The sequence below is a fragment of the Carcharhinus amblyrhynchos genome, chromosome 3 (genome assembly GCF_965287045.1).
Source record: "Carcharhinus amblyrhynchos chromosome 3, sCarAmb.v2.hapA, whole genome shotgun sequence".
Taxonomy (NCBI): domain Eukaryota; kingdom Metazoa; phylum Chordata; class Chondrichthyes; order Carcharhiniformes; family Carcharhinidae; genus Carcharhinus; species Carcharhinus amblyrhynchos.
This window is the reverse complement of record NC_137326.1, coordinates 76162871-76187086: the sequence shown is the minus strand read 5'-3', so window position 1 is coordinate 76187086 and position 24216 is coordinate 76162871. Positions and strand designations below refer to the sequence as shown.

The following is a 24216-nucleotide window of genomic DNA, read 5'->3' as shown; positions in this document are numbered from 1 at the left end:
GCGCACACACACACACACACACACACAAGCAAACTCAACTGACCATCAAACTCACACACACACACACACACACACAGATACAAGCAAACACAGACACGCACACAAATCCCCTCCACAGCTGGGCTGGTCAGCCACTGAAATCTCCATTAACACTGGTAGCACCGGAAGATCCCATTGACGTGAAGGGCAAGAAAGAGGATGTGGTTGAGACACTGTATGGCCTAAGAATGTGATACGGTGGAGGCTTTTGAATGGCTGGCTGTGCTTAAAAGTAGGTAATTCATCAGATCTGCATGGGGTGCATCTGAGGACACTGAGGGAAATACAGGAAGATATTACAGAGGCACTGTGGCCATAATCTTTCAGTCCTCCTAGACACAGAGACATGGTTCCAGAGAACTGCAAAAGTTGCAACCTTGTTCAAAAGGGGGTGGAACACCCAGCAACTATAGGCCAGTCAGTTTAGCCTTGGTGATGGAAAAACTTTTAGAGATCCTGGCCGGTACTCTTACCACCTCGTCTGTCAAGGAATCGATGCGGGCAAGGGTCCAACAACAGAAATCTCCATTGACCTTAGGTGGGAATTTCCAGTCTCGCCCAAGCAAGGCCATAAAATCCCACCCAATAACTCAGTAGAAAATTATCACTTGGACAAGTGTGGTAAGGAAAAGCAGCAGAGATTTGTCAGAGACAAGTCATGTTTAAACAACTTGATTGAGTTTTTAAAAATGACGTATCTGAGAGGTTTGATGAAGAAAATGCAGTTGACGTTGGATTTCCAAAAGGCGTTTGATAAATGCCACATAATTGCCAGCAAGTTGAACCCATGAATCAAAAGGGCAGTGGCAGAATGGTTTAGGAAGATAGCTGAGTGACAGGAAACACAGTTGTGGTGAATGGTTGCTTCTCAGATCAGAGGAAGGCATCCAGTGGGGTTCCCCAGGAACTGGACTATGACATATATTAATGGGTTTACAAGACACAGTTTCAAAATTTGAAGAGAATGTCAAACTTGCAAGTATTATGAATTGTGAGGCGGATAGTGATAAATAGCAATAGGAGACAGATGGTTTAGTAGGCTGAGCAGACATGTGGCAAATGTAATTTATTGCAGTGAAGTGATCCATTTTGATGGGACAAAATAGAAGGTGCAATATAAAATAAAAGATATAATTCTAAAAGGGGTACAAGAACAGAGGACCTGGGGTATAGCTGCACAAATCACTGAATTTGGCAAGGTAGACTGAGGAAGTGGTTAATAAGAATACAGGATCCTGGCCTTTATAAATAGAGGCATAGAATACAGAAGGAAAAAAATTATGATGAACCTTTGTAAAAAATTGGTTCAGCCTCAACTGGTGTATTTTATCCTGAGCACCAGACTTTAATGTAGTATATTGAAATATTTGAGCATTATATCACATTGCATTCTCTGCTGTCCTTTCTGTTGGGGAGGTATAAATAAAGTTAGTTCAATAATAGCTGCCTGCGACTGAGCATTTGTTAGTCACGGTCAGTGCAATGCTTTTCATTTAGGAAGGATGTGAAGCTTTTAGTGGGGGCACAGAAAAGATTTATGAAAATTATTCAAGGGGTGAGGGGGCAGCATGGTAACACAGTGGTTGGCACTGTTACTTCACAGCTCCAAGAACCCAGGTTCAACTTCAGCCGTGGATGACTGTGGACTTTGTACATTCTGCCTGCCTCTGCCTCTTTCCTTCGGATGCTCCTGTTTCCTTCCACAGTTAAAAGATGTGCAGGTTGGGTGGATCGGCCAAGCTAAATTGTCTCTTGGTGTCCAGAATGTGTAGGTTAGATGAGATTAGCCATGGTAAATGAGTGGGATTACAAGGATAGGGTAGAGGAGAGGGTCTGGTAAAATACTCTGTCAGAGAGTTAGTGCAGACTCATTGGGCCAAATATCCTCTTCAGCGCTGTAGAGATTCTATGACTTCAATTATATGAATAAAATGGAGAAGCTGGGGTTGTTCCTTTTCAAGAAGGTTGAGAAAAGATTTGGTGGAGGTTTTCAAAATCATGAGTAGTCTAAATAGAAGGAAGGAAAAAAGTGTTCCCATTGGTGGGTTGGTGGAGAAGCAAACAAATGCAAGCGAAGGCAATCAGCAAAAAAGTCAATGTAGATAGGAGGAAAAACATTTTTACCTAACAAGCAGTTGGGATCTAGAAAGTACTGCTTGGGAGTGTGGTAGAAGCAGATTCAATCTGGCTTTCAGAGCGTACTGAAAAATTGTCTGAAGAGAAAACAATTGCAGGACTACAGAGAAAAGGGTAGCAAGGCCAGACTAGGTGCTTTGCAAAGAATCAGCACAGACATCAAGGACCGAATGGCCTCATTCTGTTCTATAACCATCCTATGATTCTACGCATGCCAGGTACTAGGGCACACACAACACAAACAAACACACACTCACACACACACACACACCAAAAACTGAGACACATGCATGCTATATACCAGGTGTGGACAGAGAGAGAGAGATACACACATAGATACCACATGCCAGGTACTGAGACCCATATATACACATTACATCGATCTTCACTGTAGAGGATATTACAAATATCCCAGAAACAGTAAAAATAAAGGGGAGGAATTAAATACAGGCATCACCAAAGAATTAATTTTAGGCAAACTAATGGGGTTAAAGGCTGACAAGTCCCCTGGACCTGATGGTTTGCACCCCAGGATCTTAAAGGAAGTAGCTACATAGATTGTGGATGCATTGGTAGCCATTTTCCAAAAATCCTTGAATTCTGAAACTGTGCCAAAGGATTGGAAAACTGCCGCTGTGGTACCTTTGTTCAAAAAGGGTAGGAGGCAAAATGCAGCAAACTACAGTCCAGGCAGTCTAACTTCCATTATCGGAAAAATATTAGAATTGATTATTAAGGAGAGAATAGCATGCATTTGGAAAGTCATAATCTGATCAAGCAGAGTCAGTATGATTTCATGAAGGGCAAATCATGTCTGACAAATTTACTAGAGTTCTTTGAGGACATATCAGCCAGAGTAGATATAGGAGAACCATAAGAACATAAGAAATAGGAGCAGGAGTAGGCCATCTAGCCTTTCGAGCCTGCCCCGCTATTCAATAAGATCATGGCTGATCTGAAGTGGATCAGTTCCACTTCCCTGCTTTCTCCCCATAACCCTTAATTCCCTTGTCTATCAGAAATCTATCTACCCGTGACTTAAATATATTTAGCGAGGTAGCCTCCACCACTTCAATGGGCAGAGAATTCCAGAGATTCACCACCCTTTGAGTGAAGAAGTTCCTCCTCAACTCTGTTCTAAACTGCCCCCTCCTCTTATTTTGAAGCTGTGCCCTCTAGTTCTGCTATCCTTTCTAAGTGGGAAGAATCTCTCTACCTCTACCCTATCTAGCCCCTTCATTATCTTGTAAGTCTCTATAAGATCCCCCCTCAGCCTTCTAAACTCTAACGAGTACAGACCCAGTCTATTCAATCTCTCTTCATTAGCTAACCCCCTCATCTCCGCTTTCAGCCTGGTGATCCTTCTCTGTACTCCCTCCAAGGCCAATATATCCTTTTGCAAATGCCAAGACCAAAACTGCACACAGTACTCCAGTTGCAGCCTCATCAGTGCCCTGTACAGTTGCAACAAGATGTTACCAGTTGATGAAACCAGTTGATGTTATATATTTGGATTTTCCAAAGTTATTTGATAAGGTGCCACATATAAGGCAAGATAGAAGCTCATGTGCTGAAGGTAATATTCTGGCATGAATGGAGGATTAGCTAATTAACAGGAAGCAACGAGTATTGAAAAGGGGGCTTTCTCAGATTGAAGGGCAGTTACCAGTGGAGTACCGCAGCTCTTCATAATACATATTATGAAAGAGAGGCGATGGCCTAGTAGTAATATCACTAGATGATTAATCTAGAAACAGCTAATGTTCTGGGGACCCAGGTTCAAAATCCATCATGGAAGATGGTGGAATTTGAATTCAATAAAAAGTATCTAGAATTAAGAATCTACTGATGACCATGAAACTATTGTTGATTGTTGGATGTCCTTTAGAGAAGGAAAACTGCTGGTCTGCCGACATGTGACTCCAGAACCACAAGTTGACTCTCAACTGCCCTCAGGCAACTAGGAATGGGCAATAAATGCTGATCAGCCATCAATTCCCACGTCCCATGAATGAATAATAAAAAAATTATGATTTAGAGGAAGAAACAGAGTGCACTATAGATAGGAGGGAAAGCAGGTTGGAAGAAGGATAGAAATAGTTTACAGAGTGATACTTACAGGTTGAATGAGTGGGCAGAAAATTAGAAAATGTGAAATTGTTCATTTTGGAAGAAAGAATGAGATGGCAGGTTATTATTTAAATGGAAAAGGACTGCAGAAAGCTGTAGCATAAAGGGATTTGGGGTTCCCTGTTCATGAAGCTCAAAAAGCTATCATACAGGTACAGAAGGTAATAGGGGAGGCAAATGGAATGCTGGCTTTTATTTCAAAAGGGAATGGAGTGTAAAAGAGATGTTGCTGGAATTGTACAAGGTACTAGGAAGGCCACATTTAGAATACGGTTAGCATAGAATAGAATTCGGTTAGCTTATGAGGAGAGATTGGTTAGCTTATGAGGGGAGATTGAATAGACTGGGCCTGTACTCGTTAGAGTTTAGAAGGATGAGGGGGGATCTTATAGAGACTTACAAGATAATGAAGGGTATGGATAGGGTAGAGGTAGAGAGATTCTTCCCACTTAGAAAGGATAGCAGAACTAGAGGGCACAGCCTCAAAATAAGGCGGGGGGGGGGCAGCTTAGAACAGAGTTGAGGAGGAACTTCTTCACTCAAAGGGTGGTGAATCTCTGGAGTTCTCTGCCCATTGAAGTGGTGGAGGCTACCTCGCTGAATATATTTAAGTCACGGGTAGATAGATTTCTGATAGACAAGGGAATTAAGGGTTATGGGGAGAAAGCAGGAAAGTGGAACTGATCCACTTCAGATCAGCCATGATCTTACTGAATGGCAGGGCAGGCTCGAAGGGCTAGATGGCCTACTCCTGCTCCTTTTTCTTATGTTCTTATGTTATGTACTGTGTACAGTTTTGGTCCCCTTACTTAAGATACATCACTGGAGGCAGTTCAGAAGAGGTTTAGCGGATAATCCTGGGCATGGAGGGACTGCCAAATGAGGAAAGATTAAACAGGTTAGATATGTTCAGAAGAACAAGATGTGATATGATTGAAACATATATGATGCTTCGGAAGTTAGACGGGGTGAATATTGGCAGGATGTTTCTACCCATGGAGAGCGTAGGACCAGCATGCACAATAAGGGGGAGCTCATTTACAAAGGATTTGAGTGAGAACTTCTTCTCTCAAAGAAATGGTGAATCGTTGGAATTCTTTATCCCAGGAAGTTGTGGAAGCCAAAAGAGAAATTGCTGTAAAATCTCAGCAAATCTGGTAGCATCCGTAAGGAGGGAAAAGAGCTGACATTTCGAGTCCAGATGACCCTTTGTCAAAGCTAAAAGGCATAGTAAGTGAGAGATATTTATACTGTACGGTGAAGGAATGAAGGATGAGTTACAGCCATAGAAACAAGGGGAAAAGCTGCTAATGGCAGTCCAAAGAGAGAATAGAAGGTGTGAATGGCCAAACAGCAGAGAAGCTGAAATCAGATGAAGATGTGAGAGGAGGAGGGAGATAGCTGGGACCGGGGTAAAATTAAGAAAAAAAAAAGGAAAAGGCAAGCAAGGGGAGAGAAAAGGTAAGGAAAGAGAGGACAAAATAGGGGGAAGGGGGGGAATAAAGAAAGACAATAAAGAAATGATAGAGAACAGTTAAAAGTTAAATAAAATCAAAACAAAGGGGTCAAGGTGGGATAGAACTAATCATCTGAAGTTGTTGAACTTGATGTTGAAACCGGAAGGCCGAACCGGAAGATGAAATGTTGTTCCTCCAGTTTGCGTTGAGCTTCACTGGAACTCTGCAGCAGGCCAAGGACAGACATATGGGCATGGGAGCAGGATCATGTGTTAAAGTGAAAGTCGGGTCCTGATTGCGCACAGAATGAAGGTGTTCAGCAAAGTGATCACTCAATCTACGTTTGGTATCCAATATAGAGGAGGTCACATTGGGAGCAGTGAATGCAATAGACCAAATTGAAAAATGTGCAAGTGAGATGCTGCTTAACCTAGAACGAGTTCAGAAATTTTCCAGCAATTTTTCTTTCGGTTTCAGATTCCAGCATCCGCAGTAATTTGCTTTTATTTAATTGTGGGGACTAAGTCCTGGAACATTTTTAAGGCTGAGATCAATAGGTTTTTAATCAATAGTGAAATAAGGGTTACAGAGGTAAGGCAGGAGAGTGGACTTAGTGAGTGTTAGATAAGCCATGAACAAACACACAAACATATACATACACGCACACATCTATACTGCTGTTATCATAGAAATCATAGAAACCCTACAGTACAGAAGGAGGCCATTTGGCCCATCGAGTCTGCACTGAACACAATCTCACCCAGGCTCTACTCCCACATCCCTACGTATTTTACCCACTAATCCCTCCAATCTACACGTCTCAGGACACTAAGGGGCAATTTTAGCATGGCCAATTAACCTAACCTGCACATCTTTGGACTGTGGGAGGAAACTGGAGCACCCGGAGGAAATCTACGCAGACACAAGGAGAATGTGCAAACTCCACACAGTTAGTGACCCAAGCTGGGAATCGAACCCAGGTCCCTGGAGCTGTGAAGCAGCAGTGCTAACTTGAATCAGAACTATACACAGGTCACGTTCACTTCCCTTGCTATCAACAGAAGTAAATCAGCCAGGGTTCTGACTCCTGATTGCAATATTGATCCTTGATGGAAATGGGGGAATTAAACAATGTTGTGCCCACACATGGGTCTTGACAATGAATACAGGGCAAGAGGATGAAAGGCTCTTTATCTCATGCTATTTTGTGAGGGGGTGTGGGTGGGGGGTGGGGATGGGTGCGTGTGCACGTGCATGTGAGGAAAGCATCACAAGCTGCTACTGTGCTACGCCAACTATTTACACACATTTTCTTCCGCTTCTTTTTTCATCAGGCACCGGAGTCACTGAGAGATCAGAGAAAGGAGAGAAACAAGGGTGAGAGGTCAGAGTACAGAAAACAGATTGACAACCACATCCACAGAAAGAAGGAAACAACGTGCGTTTGCTTTTATAAAACAGATTTCAATGAGGAAACTGGCTCTGGGGAAACAATGAAGAGATGGAAAAACGTTTGAAGAAATTGCAGGAAGGGGCAGGGGTAGGAAAGGAGGTCATGACAACATGCAACAAAACTCTGTAAATAAACCAATCCCTCCCATCCCACTTTAATACTGACTTGACCACATAGTTGCAAAGATTCCTTTCACTGCTACGTGCAATGTGTTTGCAGAGACTCTGCTAAGTGTTTTCCACAAACTTGAAGCACATTAGTTGCACATAGGAAGGAAACAGTGTAGGAATCCTCAGCCACTCGCTTTTCAATTCATTGCGGTTTGGCTGGGTATCTACAATGGAATTGACAACCAGCCCTTCCTTTGGATATTGTTTAACATGTTCAGCCCCTGTTTTTAAATGAAGCTTTGGCTAAGATTTTCTTCAGATGCATATTCTATAGAGATTACAGGTAGAGGGGTGGGGGGTGTGCCATCCTTCCTGTGGATCAGCGGGAACTGCAAGAGACAGAATTCTGGGATTTACTTCCCATATGTGAGTGTACCTCAGGAACTGTCTTCAGTGAAACTAGTGGCTCCCAATTACTTTCAATCAGAGATCCATGTTCTGAGCTTTTGTGATCTTACACATAATAGAGATTGGAAAGTAGCACACACATAAAATGTCACATTAAAATATTAATGTTACATTATAATAGTAGAGTCACACAGTTTTTACTCTGGGGAGGGGGAAGTTGTGGATGAGGGTAGGAGATGGAATTAGGCCTGCTGACCACGGAAACAATGTGTAAGCAGCTACGAGGATGGATGGATATCGAGGCCAGCTGGTCAAAAGGACTGCCTCAGTTTCCTGGGACATGGTTCCAGTTGTTTCCAAAGCTGTTAATCCCTCTAGCCCTCATTCCTTATCAGAAACTTCTAACAATCTAATTCGGCTCTACTCCTATGCACTTGATAGTGAAGAAAAACTCCCATTCACGGAACACATTCAAAGCTTTTAAATCTCCCCAAGTACTTAGTCAAATTAGAAATAAATACCTTTTTAGACCCAATACAGAAGCTAGCTAATCCTTTTACAGCTTCTCCACACTCTGAGCCAAATTATGAACTCAGAAATAATTGTAGCCTCTAAAACTCAGCCAAGCATTCATAACAACATAACAATAGGCCTTGAAGAAAATTCAACAAAGAACACTATTGAAATTGCATGGCCAGGTGCTACTGTTCTTTTCTAAGCCACAGTGAATGGTCTTTCAATTGAAGCAATGCAGCAGAGGGTTCTTATTAATGCCCAGTGACAGCTGCAATTTAAAAAAAAAAATTTAAACAGCAAGGGACTAATAACCTTTCTAATTATGACTGTTATACAGAAATTATCCACCTTGTAATAGTTTTACGTTTACTCCATTAATTTGTGATTCCCACACTCCAGGTTAAGGCCATTTCAACAGCCAAAATGGGATCTGTTTGAACTCATGCTGAACTCAAGTGGCCGTGTTGAGGCTCGTGTAAATCACACTCTTCACCCTTTCCCCTACAGGCACAAATCAAATGTCAGAAATGGGGGTAGGACTTCCACACCTGGGTCCCTCCCACCAGCAGTCTTCACACTCTGAAAAATCTAGCCCCAGGTATTGCAGAGTTAGAGACATAAAACAATCTTGATATTGAAAAAGAAAGGCAGGCAGGCAGGGAGTTATAGGCTGAAATCTTTTGGTGACCTGAGCAGTTCCTACGTAGCTACAACCGGTTAAACCTCAAAAACAGGCAGTGAGCAGTCACACCCACTACCTGAGATTACCTGTGAGCAATGATGGTGTTAAAACGTGTTTTTAGAGAGGGCAGGGGTAAAGACGGTTGGAGTGGGGCAGACTCTAACATTTCCTGTGACTTAATGATACACTGTTGCTTACGATCGATAATGTCACCCAGTCCCTGTGTGCAGAGTAGGTCTCTCAATCTAGACACTTCATCCTTTAGCTCTCGGATCAACTTGTTGTTCGGATCCTCATTAATGACTGCGTTGCAGCGAATCTGTTTAGCACGATCAGCGTACCTAAGCAGCAGAAGAAAGCATAGAGTGTTTGCTGTGCTGTTTAAGGGCCAAGAAAAAGGTTGTGGAGGGAACAGCAAATAGTCCTCAACTCAATCAGGTGCATCATTACGTTCACCCCACTGGAATCCTGTTCCTTTCCCAAACACAGTTCCTATCTGACCAAGCCCTTAATTCTACCCCTTCCACCTCCAAGCCCTTAACCCAGTCCCAGTATTGCCCCAACCAATTCTCCAGTCCTTCTCTAATCCACCTCTCCCTCTGCCTAAGACCCAACTCTTCCCTCCCTCTAACACTTCCATCAGCTTGGGTGAGTTCTCTGTTCCTTACCTCAGGGTGCTCAGCGTCTCATCGTAGTTGATGTCAGCTGGACTAAGGGCTGCTACCATGGCTGTCCGAGAATTTCCCCCTGTTGAGAAGCAATAAGTTAAAGCCAGTGCCACTGATCCCTCATCTTTTCTCAACTTTAACAATTTGATTCTTTAATTCGGCCTTGCCATCATGCCACCATGCCTCTGACCGCACAACCAATGGCAATGCTAGCCCTAGTAGGTGGTGTGGGTGGCACAATGGCTGAGCTTCATCTGCCTTGCCAAACCTCAGGGTAGGAGGTTGTAAGCGCTTCCAGCCACCCTAACAGCAACAGCAATTATGAACACATATTAAACAGGCACTGCATGGTTTAAATACTTCTTCCAGCATATACCTTACAGATATACAGGTGGATCATTAACTCCATTGTGACTGCCCACTCAATGCACCTTGTTAGACCTTTGAATGTCTCCCCCTGCCCCACTTCTCATACAGACCATCCAGCAACATTAAACAGTGCTACAACTCTCCTTGGGTTTCCTTTGGGTGTTCCGGTTTCCTCCCACAGTCCAAAGATGTGCGGGTTAGGTTGATTGGCCATGCCAAAAATTGCGCCTTAGTGTCCTGAGATGTATAGGTTAGAGGGATTAGTGGGTAAATATATAGGAATATGAGGGTAGGGCCTGGGGGTGATTGTGGTCAGTGCAGACTCGATGGCCTCTTTCTGCACTGTAGGCTTTCTATGATAATTTCTATGAACTGAACAAACATGTTGAGATTGATCAAATGCATTTCATTAGTGCTCGGTGTTAGAGCCCCTGCCTCTGAATCAGAAGGTTGTCAGATCAGGAAACTTCAGCAGACTCCCTGGTGCAGTGCTGAAAGGGTTCCGCATGGTCCAAGTGGCTTTTCTTCTGATGAGACACTAAGCCGAGTTCTCATTTGCCCTCCCCATTTACCAAAGCATAGCTTATCCTGCATTACAACAGTGACTACCCTTCAAATAAAAAGTCCTGTGGTTGCAAAATGTTTCAATATGTCTTGAAGTCATGGGGGGGTGCTACCTCTCAAGTTTTCTTTATAATAGGGCTCCAGGAACAGGATTTTACAACCCAGCCATGTTCTATCTCCCCACCAAAGGATGTGCTGGTCCATTTAATTTACCATTTACTTTGGCGGGTTTGTAATATGACTGAGTGAGAGGCGTTATAAAATCCTGGTCAAAGTCTCAGGGTGAAAGGACCCACAAGCAGGATGTTTTGCCAGCGGAGGCAATCCGCTAGTAGCCAGTGATGAGATTTTCTGTTTCCGCCAATGTTAATGAGGTTTTGCATGCTCCGCACCCTCTATCACGTGGAATGTGCTGCGAGGGCTCGCCATTAACAGGACTGGCAAATATCAGCCCAAGCACATACAATGTTATACAGAGCTGCTTGGCAGCTGTTTCTAAGCATTATTAATAGCAGCCCTAGCAAATGGTAGATAGTGCAGCATCCACTAGTTAGCTGCTATTCTCATTAAATTGTTGTACGGAGAGAGGAGCTCTCTTACCTAGATTTTCCCGCAGTAGCCATGTCAGCACAGAGTCTCTGTATGGGATGAAATCAGTTTTCTTCTTTTTCTTGTTCTGTTTAGTGTTGTACAAGAAAACAAATTAATAAACAGAATGCAAGAACAAACTTAGATTAAAAGCAGCAGTTTAATTGCATAAAGCATAGGTCGTCTACACAAATCAGAGGTGGTTTTTGCCTTTCCAACTCTCCCTCAGGCCCAGACTCCTTGGTGGGGTGCAGGCACTAATACCACTGCCCAATCCCGTCTGTGTCATTCTGTGGTGAGTGCCAGCAGACTGAGGGTGAGGAATGGTGAAGATTTAGTCTCCAATTTGACTCCATCCTCTTTCTGCAGGCCTCACCAGCACAAATCAGTGGCCTGAGGCCAATCATTTCCTTTCTCTAGATCAGGACTTTAACTGACAAAAGTAGTATTTCTGGAACCAACCTGTCTAACTGAGACATGGGCACTGTGATACAGCAGGACAATGCAATGGCATCGTTGGAAACGATTGCGCATTGAGTGAAAATGCTTAACACATCAACATAGACAGTTTGCTGCAATATCCGTCTTTTGGCAAAAAAGACTCAATTACTTTGAATGGAACTTTGGAATTCAATGTGGATTTACTCAAAATGCTTAACTCAACTGGGTAGGCACTTGGCCACAATATCACCTTTGCTGGAGAAAATATCTCAGATGGCACGGAGAGAAACTTTGGAAATCATTGTGGATTTAGTGAAAATGCTTAACATAAACATTTTCCCAAACGCTGCTGGCTGATTTTGATATATCATTGTGGCAGGAGAATCAGGAGCTGATTTACTAACTCAGCTTCATTCCCGGGTTACCTTTCTGAAAATGATGATAGTGGACATTGAATCTGACCTCCCATTTTCAGTAGACATAATTAAATTTGATGCTAATGATGAGAATGCCCATTCAATGGCTCTCCCAGCATCAACGCATTCGCAATGCAGGGGTAATTTACTGTAGTACAGCTGAATTCATGACGCAAGGCGGGAGGTTAGGAAACAATTTTTAATAAGTGACTTTAACCAATGTTTACAGCCTTAGCAACATTATGGCAGATGCTGCAGATATTTCCCTTTCCCTACTAAATAAAGCACAAATATAGATTGAAACCTGTCTGACCCCAGAACATTTGCTGAAGTCAACACTCACCAAAACAGCTGGGAGTGCGCTTGACTCCAGTGGTGACGTTCCAGCCAGATTGGAAAATCCAATCCAGATGTGTTACAACATCAGCTACACATGGAAAAACATTTCCCAATTTACTTTAATGCAATGTGGTATGAGGGTGTGACTGAGCTCAAGTGTAGAGTCATGCCTCTCAATTCAAAACACAAGCATCTTATGGAATTGGTTTGAAAACGTAGGGCAAGATTCTCTGGCCTTCCGTCAGCACTTTTCTCAGCAGAGCAATATTCGCTCGTGGTGGATTTCTTTAGTCTCACTTCTGTCATAGGGAATTCCCATTCAAGGATCCCATGCACTGGGAAACTCGCAGCAAGGGGTATGCCGCTGGCAGGACTAGAGAATTCCACCAGTGTGAATGGCCAGAGAATTCCAGCCTTATATTTGAGTATTCTATGGCATTTAAATTTAAATTGCCTGATCACAATTGTGCTTTGTAAATTATTCCTGAGCCAGTCTGATTCAACTGGAAAACCAACTGGAGAGAGATTCTGGGTTAGCAATTTCTGTGGATGACCCGAAAAAGCATTGTGACATAAGAATACGGTATTATACACACAACAGTTTAATGCTGAGGTTACAACTATCAATTTTCTATTTTCTTAAATGAGTTAAGTTTAGAAACTACTGGAAAATCTGCAGTTTGTTAACACCTCCTCCTACCTCCTCCTAAACCACAACCCCACCACCGAACATCAAGCCACTGTTTCCAGGGCTGTCAATGACCTCATCTCCTCCGGAGATCTTCCCTCCACTGCTTCCAACCTGAGCCTCCCAACCCTGGATAACCCACTTATACCTCCTTCCCAAAATTTACAAACAGCCTGTTCCTGCTCCACTGAACTCATTTCCTCCTATCTTGACTCCATTCTTTCTCCTCTTGTTCAATCCTTCCCCATCTACATCCATTTCTCCGAAGCCCTAGGCCATATCAAAAATTTCCAGTTCCCTGGCCCAAAGCCCCTCCTCTTACCATGGATGTCCAATCGCTCTACATCTCCATTCCCTAGCAGGACAGCTTCACAGATCTTCGTTTCTTCCTCAAACAGAAGACTGAACAATTCCCATTCACCACCACTCTCCTCCGTCTGGCTAAACTGGTTCTCTCACCCAACAATTTTTTTTTAACCGCTCTCACTTCCTCCAAATAAAGGTGTGGCTATGGGCACCCACATAGGTCCCAGTTATGCTGGTCTCTTGGTGGGTTATGTGGAGCATTCTGTGTTCCAGTCCCTGGTTTACTGCTTTGCAGAACACCTTTGGTCTGTCGCAAGCAGAACCCAGGCCTTCTTGGCGCTTGCCACTTAAACACACCAGCCTGCTCTCCTATCATCATGTCCGTCCTTGGCCTTTTGCAATGTTCCAGTGACCCCAAATGCAAATGGGAGGAACAGCACCTCGTCTTCCGATTTACAGCCTTCTGGTCTGAACATTGAGTTCAACAACTTCAGAGTATGAACTCTCCCCTCCATCTTCACCCCATTTCCATTTATTTTACTTAAATTTTTCATTTCATTCATCCATTTTTATCATCCTTCATTCTCACTTCCATTTTTCCATCTCGATACCCATCTTGCCCCCAACACTCTCTTCCCCCATCCCACATTTCAAGGCAATTGCCACATTCCTCAGGCAGTCTCTTAACAGTTGGTACGCCTTCTGCCATTCATATATTCTGATCACTTAATGGACACTTCTAGCACTTTTCTCAGCCTTCTTCATCATTTATATTGCCTTTGTTCAATTACTGCCCCCCAGCACCACCCTAATAGTATAAATCCCTTCTGATTTTCTTTGATCTTAGCTCTGACGAAGGATCATCCAGACTCGAAACATTTACTCTGTTCTCTCTTCACAGATGCTGTCAGAACTGTGGAGATTTCCCAGCATTTTCTGTTTTTGTCTCAGATTCCCAGCATTGGCAGTATTTTACTTTTAAATAGTTAAAGGATATTAGGCTGGAACACTGGGCCTGATTTTAACTGGGTAAGTTAATAGCCTATTAATGCTGTGTAACTCCAAAGAAGCTGCCTGAGTATTTCCAGCATTTTCTGGTCTCAGTCCAGTGCAGCGTTACTCTTCCTATCTTCCAAAAAAGAGAGATCTTCTGAGGTCACCGATTACCACCAGGACAAAAGAGAGCAATATTCTGCGTTAAACCCCTGGGCACGGATACTGACTCAACTTAAAATCTCACAAATTAAAGTACTTTTTCAAATAAAATGCACGAGGGGATCACCTAAAGGATTAGTCTGAGACTAAACCGCAAGAAAATGATGCACAAAAGAGCAAAGACCCCACTTTCCCAGAAGAGACATATTCAGGAGACACAAACGAACTCCTCACCCTACCTCCAGCCAGGAAGTGACATAATGGCCAGGATTTACCAGCTACACCATGGTGCATTTTCCTCCCACCCCAGAGAATCCGGTGGGCTGTTTAAATTGCCGTTTACGTTGGTGGGATCGTAATATCCCACCGGGTGGGTGTGGCCATGAAATCCTGGCTCAAATGTTAATTATCCACTTTAGTTCTTCAGCCTCTGCCCTATATAAAAAGGTTTGGAACATATATCCACACTGAAAGCAATGTGGCTTTGTTTGACAACTGTGAAGCTTAAGCTGACTTATAGCTCTCACACAGACACACAGTCAATGTTTCCTCCCCTCCTTTCCAGCACCTCTCCTGAATTTGCTAAGATACAACTCCACGGGCATCAGTTACCCCCTTGTACCTCACCAAGGTGCTGAACTCTTTGTGGATGAGTCCAAGTTGCCAGCATTGCCAGGTTATTTTATTTTACTTTACTATCTGGATATCACTGTTGGGCCTGATCTTGATGTGAACTGAGAGATAGCATAGGCTAAAACCCTGTTAATGTGAGTGGAGAGTAGTATCCGTACCTTGTTTGATCCAGAATCCTGTAACAAACAGAACAAGAAGACATTCACTGAATAGCACATGGTACATCACTGCAGCTGCTCCACAGCAATTAGAGCACATTACTGGTCTAATCAGAAGCTGTGAGAAGATGACCATTAAAAGACATCAAAATGGTGACCAAGCCTCATCATCACAATCAAGATCCCTTTTTTTGGGAGAATCTGTTCAGAAGTACTATTTTTAATATGATGATATCGGTTCTTGCTATCAGTCTTAAATTTGGCTCTTACTACTTTTAGCGTGTGTCCCTTGTACCTTAATTATTCATTGTACATTAATTGTATTTAACAAATGCAGGTAGTGCACATTAATTGGGCATTTATTATAGGTTCAGGCACAAACTAAAACTGTAGTTTCTGGGTCAGGAGATGCATGTTTGAAATTTGTAACTCTGTAAATAAATATAAAAGTATGTAAGGATCAGCTCTAGTTCTATACTTCATCAACTGACTTTCTAGAGCAGAACATCCTATTCTTGCAATTTATGTTTTCTGGATTTATTTTTATCCATGTGAAATCCTATCAAAGCACCTACCAGATCCACCCTGTAAGGCGGAAAGGCTGATATTTTTCACATCTTTGTTCATGGTTCACTCAGTTGTGGGTTGAAGTCCCACAACGAAAAAGACTTGAGCACAAAAGCTTAGTTTGATTCTAGTTCATAGCATCATAGAATCCCTACAGTGTAAAAGGAGGTCATTCGACCAATCAAGCCTGCACTGACAACAACCCCATCCATCCTCTTTGTATCCCGTGACCTCATGTATTTACCTGATAATCCCCCAACACTAAGGGGCAATCTACCTTGGCCAATCAACTGAACCCACACATCTTTGGAGTGTGGGAGGAAATACACAGACACAGAGAGAATGTGCAAACTCCTGACTGACAGCTCTGACAGAGTGCTGCACTGTCAGAGGTGTATTTTAGATAAAATGTTATGCCAAGATCTTGTCTGCTCTCTGTTCTACATAAAGATCCCGCTCTCTGTTGTATATAAAGATCCCATCATGTTATTTTGAAGAAGAGCAGGAAAGTTCTTCTAACAGGTCTGTCCAATATTCCTTCTATAATAACATCAGCAGAAAAAGTTGTTAGTGCTTCCTTTGCAGTGTGTAAATTAGTTGCCACTTCTCCTACATTACAATAGCGACTACAGTCCAAAAAAAGTACTTAACTGGCTGCAAAGTGCTTTGGGAAATCCTGAGGTCATAATCAGTGTTATAAAAATGTGCCATCTTCTTTTGTTTAAAAGATTTCTTAAATGTATGGGATCAGCTATGTGTACTACCTCATGTGTTAGGCACTCTACATTGTATCCTGGCAAATAAGACTGGCAACAGTACTCGTGTTAGGATCTGACCAGAACGCAGCAGTGCTAACAACGGTGCACGGTGGCACATTGGCTAGCACTGCTGTCTCACAGTGCCAGGGACCCAGGTTCAATTCCTGGCTTGGGTCACTATCTATGTGGAGTCTAGACATTCTCTCCGTGCCTGCATAGGTTTCTTCCAGGTACTCCAGTTTCCTCCCACAGTTCGAAAGACATGCTGGTTAGGTGAACTGGCTGTGTTAAATTCTCCTCAGTGTACCTGAATAGGCACTGGAGTGTAGCGATGAGGGGATTTTCGTAGTAACTTCATTACAGTAATATAAGTCTACTTGTGACACTAATAAACTTAAGCTTCCTCTGACTCAAATCCTACTGTTGTAGTTATGGATTTGAACATCTTTTTGACTTAATTAATCGCTGCTCTACATTAGTTGGCAACATTGGGCATGGATTCTGCTCAGGCTCCTTGATTATTTTCTGCCTTTTCCTTAAACGTGGAGAAGTGACAACATCCACACCATTCCAGAATAACCCAATAAAGGGAACAGGTTGCACTCACCACATCTGCCAGTGCTGAGATGACTTTGCCCAGGGTTGTGAGGGATTTATTGATGTTTGCACCTTCCTGTTGAAAACAAGGAAAGAACCATTAAACAGAGCAGGGAAAAGAGAATTGAACTAATGTTCAATTTAGTATTGTTTCTCTAATTAAAACAAACACAGATGTAACAAACAGACGTAGAAATTATTTGCTGGCTGCCTTATTTGGTATGATTTGAAATAAGAGTGTTCATTCTAATTGCTACACATTCAGGCTACCACCAAAACAACAGTGCAATACAGGGTAGTTTTTAAATTGTTATATGGAAGCTCGTTTAAGAGGTACAACAATGCAGTCCAGAATCCAAAATGATTCCAAGTGAAAAGGCATCAACTTGATCCGGGATACTTGTCGCACTTACATTAAATTAACTTGGCTATCAAACAACATACTTCCATGGCATGCTTCCAAGTTCACAAAGAGTGCATCAAAACCCTTCAAGACAGGAATGTGAAATATTGACAAGACTCAGAACAGCATTAAGAAGGTCTTGTGATGCAGTGGGTAATGTCCCCGCCTTTGAACCAGAAGTTCTGGGTTTGAATCTTATCCAAGACATGGTGGCCAAGGAAGGTGGATTATAACGTGGTCCAACAAATTGAATGCCAAAATCCTTCTAACAGACCAATGGCTGGCAGTAAGAGTGGAAAAAACTCCTGGTCAGCCAGTGATGTGGAGTGGAGCCACCCTCAAGTTATAAGCCTCTAGGCACAGGCTAATGACTTGTTCCAGGAGTAACTAGCTATGTCTGGAAACAGACATAAGTCTGCATTAGTGCACCACTGGCTGCAGAAGGAAAATTGGGAATAACAGCATCGGCTGTGGTATCAATGCATAAGAGAGACAGGGTGTTAGAGCTTGGACCACAGTATTATGCAGATATACTGACAAACACATTAAGGTGAGCAGTTGGGTGGCTGAATAGGTGGATGAAAGGATGAAGGAGCAGGTGAAGAGATAGGTCGCCTGTCAATGTCTTGATGGATGACTGGGTGGACAGGTAGCTGGGTAAATGAACACGTGGTAGTTTCATGAAAAGACAGATAGATGAACGGGTGAACAAACAGCGATCTGATTAGCTGGAAGAGTGGGATAGATAAATGGATGATTTAGTAGACAGCTGGATGGATGGATAACTGAATAGACAGATGGATGGATGATCAGAATAACTGAATGGATACAGATTTTTCACCTTTAATCGTGTTCCCTTTGCTCCTGTGGAATCTGCCCTTTCGCTTCCAGCAAGATCGACCAAACTGATTTTACTGACCTATAGAAAAAAATTGAAAACAAGACAAGACATTTCATGAAAAGTTACAATATATTCCTGATTTTAACTCCTTCCCCATCTTGAATCTCGGTACAACTCTCTGCTGTGTGCACTGTAATTGTATTATAAACACAAATTCTGCCAAAGCTACAGCACTGTGTAATATTTCTGTACTCTAGGTGACAGGTAGAACATAGAACATTACAGCGCAGAACAGGCCCTTTGGCCCACGATGTTGCACCGACCAGTTAAAAAGCAATGACCCTCTAACCTAAACCAAACCCTTTTCATCCATAAACCTATCCACGGATCTCTTAAACGCCCCCAAACTAGGCGCATTTACAACTGCAGCAGGCAGGGCATTCCAATCCCTCACCACCCTCTGGGTAAAGAACCTACCCCTGACATCCGTCCTATAACTACCACCCCTTAATTTAAAGCTATGCCCCCTCGTGCTAGCTTTCTCCGTCCGAGGAAAAAGGCTATCACTGTCCACCCTATCTAAACCTCTAATCATCTTATATGTTTCAATAAGGTCCCCTCTTAGCTGCCTTCTTTCCAACGAAAACAACCTCAAATCCCTCAGTCTCTCCGCATAGGACCTCCCCTCCATACCAGGCAACATCCTGGTAAACCTCCTCTGCACCCTCTCCAAAGCATCCACATCCTTCCTATAATGCGGGGACCAGAACTGCACACAATACTCCAAGTGCGGCTGCACCAGAGTCTTGTACAGTTGCAACATGACACTGCGACTCCTAAATTCAATCCCCCTACCAATAAACGCCAAGACGCCGTATGCCTTCCTAACAACCCTATCTACTTGATTCCCAACTTTCAGGGATCTATGTACACATACACCTAGATCCCTCTGTTCATCCACACTATTCAGAGTCCTACCGTTAGCCCTATACTCTACACATCTGTTATTCCTGCCAAAGTGAATTACCTCACACTTATCCGCATTAAACTCTATCCGCCACCTCTCGGCTCAGCTCTGCAACTTGTCCAAGTCTCCCTGTAAACTAAGACACCCTTCCTCACTATCTACCACACCTCCGACTTTGGTGTCATCAGCAAATTTACTAATCCACCCAGCTATACCCTCATCCAGATCATTTATAAAAATTACAAACAGCAGTGGCCCCAAAACAGATCCCTGAGGCACACCACTCGTAACTGAACTCCATGACGAATACTTACCATCAACCACCACCCTCTGTCTCCTATCTGCCAGCCAATTCCTGATCCAATTACCTAAATCACCCTCAATCCCATACATCTGCATTTTCTGCAGAAGCCTTCCATGGTGAACCTTATCAAACGCCTTACTAAAGTCCATATATACCACGTCAACTGCCTTACCCCCATCCACCTCTTTGGTCACTTTCTCAAAAAACTCAATAAGGTTAGTAAGGCACGACCTACCCTCCACAAAACCATGCTGACATCTCCAATCAATTCATTACTCTCCAAATAACTATAAATCCTATCCCTAATAATTTTTTCTAAAACCGTACCCACAACAGAAGTAAGACTCTCTGGTCTATAATTCCCGGGGAAGTCTCTGTTCCCCTTCTTAAACAATGGGACAACATTCACTATCCTCCAATCTTCTGGCACTATACCTGTGACCAACGACGACCTGAAGATCAGAGCCAGAGGCTCTGCAATCACCTCTCTTGCCTCCCAGAGAATCCTAGGGTAAATCCCGTCCGGCCCAGGGGACTTACCTATTTTCAAATCCTCAAGAATATCAAGCACATCCTCCTTATCAACTGCAATACTGTCCAGTTTACAACCCTGTAACCCAGTGTTCTCCACAGCTACATTTATGTCCCCCTGCGTGAACACCGAAGAGAAATATTGGTTCAATGCCTCTCCAATCTCTTCCGGCTCCACACACAAATTCCCACTGCTGTCTCTAACTGGCCCCAATCTTGCCCTAACCAACCTTCTGTTCTTAACACATCTATAGAACGCCTTAGGATTCTCCTTAATCCTATCAGCCAAAGTCTTCTCATGTCCTCTTTCAGCCCTTCTTAACTCACTCTTTAACTCCCTCCTAGCCAATCTAAAGCTTTCTAGTGCACTACCTGAGCCCTCAAGTCTCATCTGGACATAAGCCTCCTTTTTCTTTTTAACCAGCAACAGGGGCAGTCACTGTGTGTCAAGGCTCAGAACTGAATTTGATGCTTTGTAAGGTGCGGCCAGAGGCAAGTAATAACTGTTAATGAAGAACAGACCTAGCAATGACAGAAGCAGCATAATCACAGAATGGGGGCTGATTGTGTGTGAAGAACAGGCATAACACAAACAGCTTTCTGGTCTAATTCCTAAACAATAACAACTTGCATTCTTATAGCAGCTTGGAACAGAATAGAATGTCCTAAGGTGCTTCACAGGGGCATTATAAAACAAATTACAACACTGAGCTATATAAAGAGATATTAGGGCAGATAACTAAAAGCTTTCCCTTATTCATTCATAGGATAATGACATCATTGGCTGGGCCCCAACATTTACTACCCATCACAAATTGCCTTTGATAAGATGGTGATGAACTGCTTTCTTGAACCACTTTGGTCTATGTGGTGTAGGTACACCCACCATGCTGTGAGGGAGTGAGTTTCAGGATATTGACCCAGTGACAATGAAGGAATGGTGATATAGTTCCAAGTCAGGATGGTAAATGGCTTGAAGGGGAAAAGAGATAGATTTTAAAGAATACCTTAATGGAGAAAAGTGAGGTAGAATGGCAGAGCGGTTTGGGGAGGGAATTCCAGAGCTTACAGCCTCGGCAGTTGAAGACTCAACCACCAATAGTGGACTGATTAAAATCATGATGCTCAGGAGGCCAGAATTGGAGGACTGCTGATAATTTGGAAGATTGTGGAACTGGAGGTGTTGGTTAAGTGGGTAAGTCAATGAGTAGTCATGATGTAGAGATGCCGGCGTTGGACTGGGATAAATACAGTAAGAAGTCTCACAACACCAGGTTAAAGTCCAACCAGTTTATTTGATAGTAATCAGGTAGCACGGTAGCACAGTGGTTAGCACTGCTGCTTCACACTTCCAGGGACCCCAGGTTTGATTCCCAGCTTGGGTCACTGTCTGTGTGGAGTTTGCACATTCTCCTCGTGTCTGCATGGGTTTCCTCAGGATGCTCCAGTTTCCTCCCACAATCCAAAGATGTGCGGGTTTGGTTGATTGGCCGGACTAAAATTGCCCTTAGTGTCCTGAGATGCATAGTTAGAGGGATTAGTGGGTAAATGTGTAGTGATATGGGGGTAGGGCCTGGGTGGGATCGTGGTTTGTGCAGGCTTAATGGGCCGAATAGCCTCTTTCTGCACTGTAGGGTTTCTATGATTTCGATGAATCCCACAAGCTTTCAGAAACAGTGTTCCTTCGTCAGGTGTGTGAAAGGTTCTGATCAAAGAAGGGCATATAAAGTCACACACAGTTTACAGAATACTGATTAGAATGCGAGTCTTTACAGTTAACCTGCCATTCAAGTCTTAAAGATGCAGATAATGTGAGTGGAGATAACATTAGCATAGGTTAAAGAGATGTGTATTGTCTCCAGACAGGACAGTTAGTGAGATTTTACAAGCCCAGGCAAGTTATGGGGGTTACAGATAGTGAGACATGAACCCAAGATCCCAGTTGAGACCGTCCTCATGTGTGCGGAACTTGGCTATCGGTCTCTGCTCAGCGACTCTGCGCTGTTGTGTATCATGAAGGCCACCTTGGAGAATGCTTACCCGAAGATCAGAGACCAAATGCCCATGACTGCTGAAGTGTTCTCCTACAGGAAGGGAACAGTCTTGCCTGGTGATTGTCAAGTGATGTTCATTCATCCGTTGTCGTAGCGTCTGCATGGTCTCCCCAATGTACCATGCTTCGGGACATCCTTTCCTGCAGCGTATTAGGTAGACAACGTTAGCCAAGTTGCAAGAGTATGTGCAATGTACCTGGTGGATGGTGTTCTCACATGAGATGATGTCATCCATGTCGATGATCCGGCATATCTTGCTGAGGTTGCTGTGGCAAGGTTGTGTGGTGTTGTGGTTACTGTTTCCTGAAAGCTGGGTAGTTTGATGTGAACAATGGTCTGTTTAAGGTTGTGTGGTTGTTTGAAGGCAAAAATTAGGGGTATGGGGATGGCCCTGGCAAGATGTTCGTCATCATCAGTGACATGTTGAAGACTCCGGAGAAGATGTCATAGCTTCTCCGCTCCGGGGAAGTACTGGACAAGGAAGGGTACTCTGTCCACCATGTCCCGTGTTTGTCTTCTGAGGAGGTTGGTGCGGTATTTCGCTGTAGCGTGTGGGAACAGTCGATCGGTGAGTTGAGCGCCATATCCTGTTCTTATGAGGGCATGCTTCAGCGTCTGGAGATGTCTGTTGCAATCCTCCTCATCTGAGCAGATCCTGTGTATAAGAAGGGCTCGTCTGTAGGGGATGGCTTCTTTAACGTGTTTAGGGTGGAAGCTGGAGAAGTGGAGCATGGTGAGGTTATCTGTGGGCTTGCGGTACAGTGAGGTGCTGAGGTGATCGTCCTTGATGGAAATGCGTGTGTCCAAGAATGCTACTGATTCCGGAGAATAGTCCACGGTGAGTCTGATGGTGGGATGGAACTTGTTGGTGTCATCATGTAGTTGTTTCAGTGATTGTTCACCATGTGTCCAAAGGAAAAAAATGTCATTGATGTATCTAGTGTATAGCATCGGTTGAAGGTCCTGTGTGGTGAAGAAGTCATGCACAGAGCCTGTGCATGAAGATGTTGGCATATTGAGGTGCGAATTTGGCCCCCGTGGCTGTTCCGTGTGTCTGGATGAAAAACTGGTTGTTGAAGATGAAGACATTATGGTCCAGGATGAAGTGCATGAGTTGTAAAATTGCATCTGGAAACCGGCAGCTGTCGGTGTTGAGTACTGAAGCAGTTGCAGCAATGCCATCGTCATGGGGGATGTCGGTGTAGAGCACCGAGACTGTTCCCTTCCCGTTGGCGAACACTTCAGCGGTCACGGGCATTCAGTCTCTGATCTTCGGGTAAGAATTCTCCAAGACTGCCTTCACATGCAGAGTTGCTGAGCAGAGACTGATAGCCAAGTTCCGCACACATGAGGACGGTCTCAACCGGGATCTTGGGTTCATGTCGCACTATCTGTAACCCCCATGACTTGCCTGAGTTTATAAAATCTCACTTACTGTCCTGTCTGGAGACAATACACATCTCTTTAGCCTATGCTAATGCTATCACCACTCACATTATCTGCATCTTTAAGACTTGAATAGCATGTTGACTGTAAAGACTTGCATTCTAATCAGTATTCTGTAAACTGTGTGTGACGTTATACGCCCTTCTCTGATCAGAATCTTCCACACACCCGATGAAGGAACACTGTTTCTGAAAGCTTGTGGGATTACTATCAAATAAACTGGTTGGACTTTAACCTGGTGTTGTGAGATTTCTTACTTAGTCAATGAGCACAGGAGTGATGAATGAATGAGGATTTGGTTTGAGCTAGGACATGGGTAGCAGGAATCTGGATGATCTCAATTTACAAAGAGTAGAGTATGGAGGCTAGCAGTGCTTTGGAATAGTCAAGTCTGGAGGTAACAAAGGTATGAGGGATCTGGCAGCAAAATTCATCTCTCGCTCTTCACCGCTCACTCTCTCTCTCTCTCATCCTCCATTGCTCTCTCTCTCT

At 43.5% G+C, this 24216-nt stretch overlaps 1 protein-coding gene across 28 annotated transcripts in view; it reads right to left on the bottom strand.

Annotated features, from left to right (window-relative positions):
• Nucleotides 1-24216, bottom strand: part of kif1aa (kinesin family member 1Aa) — a 291200-nt gene that overhangs the window by 161459 nt on the left and 105525 nt on the right. For 16 of the 28 annotated variants that reach the window (XM_080185355.1, XM_080185357.1, XM_080185379.1 and 13 more), the window contains exons 8-13: nt 18423-18500; nt 17189-17254; nt 15257-15274; nt 11133-11208; nt 9600-9678; nt 9130-9272 (exon numbers count right to left, since the gene is read on the bottom strand). In XM_080185355.1, coding sequence (XP_080041481.1) covers nt 9130-9272; nt 9600-9678; nt 11133-11208; nt 15257-15274; nt 17189-17254; nt 18423-18500 — 460 coding nt within the window. Of the gene's footprint in view, nt 1-7069; nt 7109-9129; nt 9273-9599; nt 9679-11132; nt 11209-15256; nt 15275-17188; nt 17255-18422; nt 18501-24216 lie in introns of all 28 variants that reach the window. The other 12 variants (XM_080185350.1, XM_080185352.1, XM_080185353.1 and 9 more) reach the window with 1 other exon arrangement.